General features: G+C 56.3%; 1 protein-coding gene across 2 annotated transcripts in view; it reads right to left on the bottom strand.

Annotated features, from left to right (window-relative positions):
- The window catches only part of KCNC1 (potassium voltage-gated channel subfamily C member 1), a 48,414-nt gene continuing 40,164 nt past the window's right edge, over positions 1–8,250 (bottom strand). Inside the window, exons 3-4 of one of the 2 annotated variants that reach the window (XM_031015858.3) lie at positions 3,534–3,722; positions 1–1,387 (exon numbers count right to left, since the gene is read on the bottom strand). In XM_031015858.3, the coding sequence (XP_030871718.1) occupies positions 1,323–1,387; positions 3,534–3,722 (254 nt within the window). In that variant the 3' untranslated portion in view covers positions 1–1,322. Of the gene's footprint in view, positions 1,388–3,533; positions 3,723–8,250 lie in introns of those variants that run through there. The other variant, XR_010135445.1, reaches the window with a different exon arrangement.

Here is an 8,250-nt window from a genome sequence, read left to right as displayed (position 1 = left end):
TTCATCTCAAAAGTCAGTTTTTTATTATTGGGGGCCAGGGCCCAGGGAGGGGAGGTTGTTGAGCTAAAGCATCATTGCTCTCTTTCCAGGAAATGTTGTGAGCTGCAGTGAAAGCTTGAGATGTTGCATTTTTTTCAACTCAAGCATGTGTTTTTCAAAAATATCATCCTTCCCCCCACCCCACTAATTTTAGAATCAGACCAAAGCCAAGCTACTGTCCTCTGTTTCTGTTGGGAAAATACTATATTTATTCGAGATGCAGAAGTGTGTCTCTGCAAACCTCCGACTGCTTCAGGAAAACAAATCTGCTTTAGACTATACAGAAACCATGATACAAAATTTATTTCATGCTAGAATCGCTTTGCATAACATTGGGCATGCAGGTTTTTACTCTGAAGTACTAAATTGCATACAATGCCAGGTTGTGCCTTAGTAAAGGTGGAGGAGGGTGCTCCTCCCGTGGTCCTGATCTTTTGGTGCTCTACATCCTGGTTTTAATGGAACACTTGGAAAATCCATACGGTGGTGATTATTTACTATGAACAATTTGTTATGAAAGTTGGTCACACTGGATCTACACACCGATAAGATGAGAGAATCAACCTAGACTAGCTGCTGTCAGGGGTCTTGGGGAGACATCCGCTGGGTCACAAGCATGGCAAACGGGGAAGAAGGCAGCCGTGCGAGTTTCCACAATTCTATTTGGAGCAAAGTTCTCAGTTTCCACGTGAGAGATGAACTATGAAGGTGAGGTCAATATGACCGATGACTGACCGACTGCCCTTTTTGGAAGCTTTCCTCTTGATCTTGTGTACAAAAAGGAAGCAATCCATTCCCCATCTCCGTCCCTCCTCCCCTCGCCCCTCACCCCCAGAAATGTACAGGTTTCTACCGAACGCCGTTACAGTTTGGCTCCAACAACGTGTGTGAAAGTCAAGAGCTTTGAAAGAAAATAGAGGGCTTTGATGTTTTTCTTTTCGTTATTGTTGTTCAGGGTAATCATACAGTTGCAGGGGGTTGGTGGGTTTGGTTTGCTGGGTTTTCTGTTTAACTTCATGCAAGTCATGCTAAGGAGCCCCTCCACCCCCCCTCCCCAAATAAAATAAAATTTTAAAAAATGAAAAGAAGGAAAAGAAATCCTCTACGGTCAGTTACCATTTGGCCGTAGAAAAAGCTACGTCCGTCCTAGTACAATGCCTGGGCCACTCGGACTCGTCCGGCAAACCTGCATGGCGTGAATTTACTCTGTCCGAGGGTGAGGAGGGGCTGCAGGTCCACCCAGATGCTTAATAGCCACCAGTGTCCTCGGCCAAGCCGCCTGGTCAAGTCACTCTCACAGCCTCTGTCGGCATATACTTAGCAATGACAGGGCTTTCTTTGCAAAGATCTGTATGTAAAGAATACAATTAACACTTGAGCTTCTCTTCTTGGCTCTCCCATCCCGCTTGGTACTTAGTTTTTAAGAAGAAGGAGGAAAGACAGAACAGCCGCATGCAGAGGCAGGCAGATTCTTCTCCAGCTGGCTTGGTTTGCCCATGCACTGAGCCAGCCTAGCACGCCTCTTTCTCTCCCTCCTGGGGGAATGGGATGAGTCCCTACTTCTGCTCTGCACATTGACTCACACACCTGCATGCCTTCTGGCTCAGAATTAGCCTGAGAAAAACAAGTCCTCGGCGGCTGTCGTGGCTCCATGAGAGCGCGGGCCGAATGGATGTAGGTGGGGACATTTCACCCTTAGCGCCTCCCAAAGACTCTGGCACCTAAGCCTCGGTGGGACTGAGGAATGGGTATCTCCTGTGGACAGTGCTTACCGCTGGACTCCCAGCCACTGCAGGGAGCAGGGCTGTTCCTGTCCCACACTCCCTTCTGTGCTTCTGGCACCTATGCCTCGGTGGGACTGAGGAATGGGTATCTCCTGTGGACAGTGCTTACCGCTGGACTCCCAGCCACTGCAGGGAGCAGGGCTGTTCCTGTCCCACACTCCCTTCTGTGCTTCTGGCACCACAGTAAAGAGACTGTCTTGTCTGCTCTTTGGGGCCACACCAATCAGTCTAACATTCAAGATGATGGAGACAGAAAGCCCACGAGAGCTTACTGGGCGGGGCACAGACACTGGGAACCGTCTACCTGCTTTTCCCCTCACTCCTCGGGCATTCTGCTTCTGGGCATTCTAGCACCTCCAACTGGGAAAAAGCCAGTCGCAAAGGGGAACATCAGGCCCATCCGTGGCCGGTGCCAAGGATGGGACCCTCCTGAAGGCTGGCAGCCCTCCGCCATGCAGCACCATGCGGGGAGTTGCGCACCGTGCCAGGGCCCAAAGGACCTCTGGGCAGGGCAGAGAAGCAGAGACCAGCCTAGACCAGGTTGGCACAACTAAGCACCAGTGACCAGAACCACGTTCCCTTGTCTCCGTGCGGGCTGCCTCTCTTCTTCTAGGTTTGCCTTTGCTTTTGCATTCTGTTTTCTCCTGCGTGTGGTTTAATCACTTCAAATACTGGAGCAGTTGTGAATGACCATAGGCTGCACCAACTGTTGCTTTCAAAAACCCAGCTCCTCTTCTGACCCAGCCTGCTCACCCCGGTCAGCATGCATCTGTGTGCACGTGTGAGGCGCTCCAAGACATGCACGAGCTGCCCAGCCAGTGTGCTGCACCAAGAAAGGTGCCCTCTGCCTTCTAGGTCCGGGCCAGTGCCTGGAGCCTTGAGCTCGGGCGCCCTGGGCCCCCACCCCAAGCCTCTCCCCGGCCGGTGCTGAAGCTCTAGGAGAAGCCTTTCTCTCCAGTGGGGACAGCCTAGCGTGCTGACTACAAAGAGACCTGGAGCAGGGGCCACCAGCAGCCTCAGCCTTCGCCAACCACAAGAGGGTGCTGACCACACCCTGGGCAGAGGCCTGTGGGTGCTGGGGATGGAAGGGGCAGGACCGTCCTGCTCAACCACCTTCTCTTGGCAAGTTCTCGATCTGCCACTAGCAATATTCTGACTGCAAGGACAATGGCCTTACCCCCAAACCCTGAAGACATCTCTCTCTTCTTGCCTCTCCTCCCTCTGGCTTGTGGATTGATCATCTTTCAAGGATGCCTCTTCCATGCCAAGAACATGGATCTTGTGTAGCTAAGTTCACAGGGTCCTGGCCCACTCCACTGCCCTCCTCAACCAGGGGAGAGGAGAGATCACTTTGCCTTTGGGACCTGACCTGCCATCTGCAAGAGCAGCCTGGGGGAGTCAAGGCTCCTCCTGCATTCCTGGGTACCCCTGCCTTGGGGTCATGGCCTAAAGTCAACCTGTCCAATCCCCTCTCAACTCCCAGGAACCCACAGCTGCCAGGGCCTCAAGTTCTCTCTGCCAGCCTGACATCTCACTTGGGGGGAAGGGCCTCAGCCCTCCAGGGGCCGACCCTGGGAGATTCCCTCCATCCTTGCCCGCCTCGGTGTGCCTGCCTGCCCCTCAGCGCCCTTGCCCGCCGCCCTGCCCACCCATCTGCAGGAGCGCGAGGCGGCCCGGACGATGCACGGTGCTCCAGCTTCCTCTACATACCCTTTCTCATTCCTCCACCAGGTGGGCACGCGTACTCCCCGGTTGATAAGAGGAAGCAGGGTCCGTATCTCTCGCGGGTGCCCGAGCGCGTAAAGGGCAGGCCCTCATCGGGAGTGAGGGCCTGGTCTATGTGGGGGCAGTCTTCGTTCGCCAGCGCGGCCTTCGCCACCTCCCCATTCAGTTTGGAATCTTCAAACATATAAGCAGAAGCTATTGAGACACTGAAAACTGTTTAGTGGGGGGCAGGGGGGGACAGGCCAGAAGCGGGGTATTGGCAGAGGGCAGCTTGAGCGTCCCTGAGGATGGAAAAGCGGGCAGGCTGTGGAGCGAGGAGGGCACAAGGCAGGGGGCTTGGGGGGGGGGTTCAGCTCATTCAGGCAGCCTTCGGGCTGCCCACAGTGCTGGGAGTGGGGACTCCTGCGTTTGCTCAAAGTTTGCAAAAAGATGAGTTGGTGATGGACTCGGCAGGTGTGGTGCTGGGGGCCGGCCCCGGGCCCCAAGCAGGGCCGATGAAACAGGATGGTGTGGATGCAGTCATGGGGGAGAGCCAGACACAGAGCTCAGGGAGAAGACAGACAGACACGCAGAAACACTCCAGTCCAGAGAGGGGCCTTTCCGGACCCCTCTGCTGCTGACCAGAGCCCGGCTGCCTCCCGTCCACAGCCAGCCAGTTGCTCGGGCTTCCCTAGCTCCATACAGACCATCTCATCTACTCTACCCCATCTCCCATTTGGATCTCATCTGATCACCTGGTTCACACCACCCCCACCCCCCATCTAATGACTCAGCCTGCGCCCGTACCCCCCCGACCCCAACCCCATAAAGACCCAAGCGGGTCACTCTGTATGCCCTGTTCCCCATACAGGCTAGGCCTGGTCACACAGTCTACTCTGTTCCCACACAGACCTGGTCCAGTCACTCTATGCCCCGACCCCCATACAGACCAGTCCTGGTCACACAGTCTCCTCTTTGCCCATGCAGACCCAATTTGACCACTCCATCTGCTCCGTCCCCCACATGGACGGACCCAAGCTGATCACTCAGTCTGCTCTGGTCCCCACACATATCAAGCCAGTGTCTTCCACTCCATGCTGCCCCCAGCAGGCCTGGTCAGCTTGCACAGGCACAACAAGGATGTATGCATGAGGCTGTGACAGCAGGACATGGATTTGGGAGGGGCTCCCATTCCTCTGTCCCCTCTGGTCAGTGTCCCCGGCAAAGCAAGGCAGATGAATGTGTAGAAGACAACAGCGGCTGATGGACTTGGGTGGGGGAAACTGGAGTTCTGGCCTCTGTGGCAGCCTGAGAAGAAGCCTGGGAGGAGGTCTGGGAGCACATTTGGTGGGGGGCAAACTGTGGCCAGAGCAAGGAGCTCTGTCTCTCTGCGATCTCGGAGCAGAGTCGTGGAAGCCTCTGGAGCTGACAGAGGTAGCCCTGACTGGCCTTTGCCCCCATCCCATCACTCTTGAGGACCGAACCTGCCCCAAACTCTCTGCCCTCAAAGCAGAATCTTCCTGGCCAGGGTGGAGCCAACTCCAATACTTCATCTAGGGTGACAGCCTCAAGCACAAGCCCTTTTGTGGAAGAGGGAAACCAACTTGGGCACGAGCACGTCAGGGGAGGCTCTCTGAAAGAGTAGAGTTGGGGGAAAAGGCTGGAGACAATGTCCACCCGACTGAACACTCTCCCGTGATCCTGTTCACATCATGTAACTACACGCAGAAGTGATCCTTCCCCACGTGCACACGCTGGGCGTGCACGTGGGTGGGATTACCGCCCGTGTACACATCATGTCACTACAAAGAGGCAGTCAGTCAAAAGAGAAATGGACCAATCAGATTTATTCGTAAAGCAAATCCAAAAAAATCCCATCATAATTTTGGAACTTAAAAAAAAGTCTTTCGTACAAGATGGCAAAGCATTTCACGTACAGTGCGTTTCTCGACAAATCCCAGGGGCTTCACTTCCCAATTTACTCTGAACCAAAAAGGCCAGTTGCCAAGGTAACTCTGACACCATGTGACTGGGGCCGGGGTGTCTCTGGGGTCTTGGGGCATGTCTGCAGGCACACACGTGTGCTCGCAGACACGCTGGTCCTGCCTCCCACTCTGGCTGGCCCCGTCTTCCATCCAAGGGTCTCCGGGCTGAGGGAGGAGGGTGTTGGGAGAGGGGAGGGAAACAGTATGGAGAGGACGCGGATGACGATGTGGGGGTTGAGGCCCATAGCACCCTGCATGAATTTTCCTCAAGGGGAGAACAGTGGGTCCTCCCAGGCAGCGTCTCCTTCTGGGAGGGGAGTGAGGACTTGCTGAGTCTCTGTTGGCCATCCTCTGCCAGGGGAGGTGTCCACAGCCTGCAGTTCTTGCCTTGGGGGGTGGGTCAGAGGGGGGTGCCTTCTCTCTGCCTCTGCCTCTGCCTCTGTGGAGATGGTGCCGCCTGAGACCCTTCTCTGGCTCTGAATGCTGGGCCCCCGCCCACTGGTTCTGTCCACAAGCCCCCAGGCCCTGGGGGCTCCCAGCTCCCACAATCACTAAAGGGCCCAAAGTTCGGGATGGTTTTGGGCAGGGGACAAGGAACATCCATCAGGGATCCCTGGAGGGATGATAGCCTGGCACCTTTCCCTCCTGGAGGATTCCCGGGACACCCCTAGGGCCTGCTGCTTCCCTCAACCCTAACCTTTGAGGAGGGACTAATGATTGGGTGGGGAAGTTTAAGTCTTGCTCTGTGAATGGGCCCAGGCCCCTGGGCTGTTAGTCTATCTATGGTTTAAGATGCTTTCAGAAACTGGGGCATTCTCCCTCCCCAACTCCAGAGGGGTGGCTTGAAGAAAGAGAAACCAAGGAGGGGCCAACTGTATAAATCTGGGGAACCCATGAATAGGGTCAAAGGTGTGTGCCCCCGCCCCTGCCCCATCCTTTGGATGAGATAGTGGCTAGGAGCCTCCATTCCCACCTGCTTTCCAGAGGCTGGGGGCCCTGCCTCCCCCAGCCCAGGGCCCCCAGGCCCCCACTAGACCCACAGGCCTGCAGTGATGAAATGGCAGCATGGACAGTGTCTCAGAGATGGTTTCCAGGCTTGAAATGGGCTGAGATGAGCATCCGCGAGAGGGTCATTTTTTTTTAAACTTTGGAGCAAGGAGAACCCGAGGCTGGGCCCTCAGTCAGCACAGCTGGCTTTTCTGCCCTGGTCTCCAGGCACCGCCAAAGTACTTACTGTTCACACCAGCTGCGGGCACCGGAGGGGCGCACGCGGGGCTGGGGTGGGTTGGGGGTTGCTGGGCATTTCCTTGGGTTTAGCCCTGAGGGATCTGCCCAGCTGGGGACTCAGGAAAAAAGTCTCAGGCTAAATGGGGACAGTCTGTGAAACACGAGCAGGGAACAATCACGAGAACCGGCACAAGTCATGCAACAAAACGAGGAGAGAGAGAGAAACATGATTAGTGGAGAGAGAGAGAAAGAGAGAAAATGTGAACAACACGGAAAAGAACACCCATGCCTGGCCCCTGGTGTCACTTCATTTCTCCGCTACTTCCCCCACAGCCCACCTGAGGACAACAAAGACCCCACTCAGGGTCCACAGGCTGCTGACCCTGCAGCTGGGTCCCTGCAGAAACTCTCTTAGCCCCACCCGCCGCCTAGTCAGCGCTGCCCAGCTCCCTCCCCCTCCATGGATAGCACCACTCACTGGGCAGCCACTGCTGCCCAGCAGGGGAAGTAGAGGGGCTGGGGATAGGGGACTTTAGACCTCTTTGCCAAAGATAACCCAGAGGCTGCAAGGTTAGCTCCCAGGGAGCCCAGGCAGGGGCTTCTCTGGGACCTCACTGCTGTTCTAGGTGCCATGGGCAGGAAGGGAGCCCGGCCACCACCACCCCCCCAAGCAGCCACCCACTGCTCACTGACGTGGGACCCTGCAGCCCTGGACGCGGCACCACAAAGGACTGACCCACATCACAGGAGCAGAGATGGACAAGACACATGCGAATGGGCATGGCAGGACGGAGGAGGCACTGTGGGCTGTCCAGAGTGGGCGGTCTGGGCGTCCGACTGCAGATGCAGGAGGGAGCCCCTTTCTGGGAGAGAAGTAGCTTCTCCTGGGCCCCTCAGCCCCAGGCAATCCAGCCAGGGCGCCCTCCTAGCATCCCCCAAGAGGTCCTACAACCAGGTGAGAATTGGATTCTTGATACCCCTCCCAGGACAAGCCCTCCGACACTGAGGCCATGCCAGCCACAGCACAGAGGAGGAGACCAGATTGTCCCTGGGACAGACACGCAGACTGAGGCTTCAGACGAGACCAAGAGGTGGAGGTGAGGGGCAGGTGCTGCTGGCACCACTGGGGGCTGGCCTGGGGGGCGGGAGGGATGCCCTCAGAACCCAGCGTGCCACGCACAGCCCCTAACTCTGGTTTTAAAAGTGGAATTGGAGAAGCTCAGGTTTTGGCGAGGCCACTAGACTGCCTTGGGGGTACAGTGAGACTGGAAAGGCCTTGGGGGGCTGCATCTCATCTCTCACAATTCCTGTGGGGCCACCACATTTACCTTCCTTGCCCCTGGCCTCCCCCTCACTCTACCACAAACTCACCCCAACCCTATGCCCATCTAGGTGCATGGCTGCAAGCAGGAAAAAAGGGGAATGGGAAGAACGCCGGGGTGCAGAGGTGGGGACAACGCCCCTAAATACCGCAACTCCTCTTGGTGGCGGATAGCCGGGGTCTCACACGC

The sequence above is a fragment of the Gorilla gorilla genome, chromosome 9 (genome assembly GCF_029281585.2).
Source record: "Gorilla gorilla gorilla isolate KB3781 chromosome 9, NHGRI_mGorGor1-v2.1_pri, whole genome shotgun sequence".
Classification (NCBI taxonomy): Eukaryota; Metazoa; Chordata; class Mammalia; order Primates; family Hominidae; genus Gorilla; species Gorilla gorilla.
This window is presented reverse-complemented; position numbering and strand designations above follow the sequence as displayed.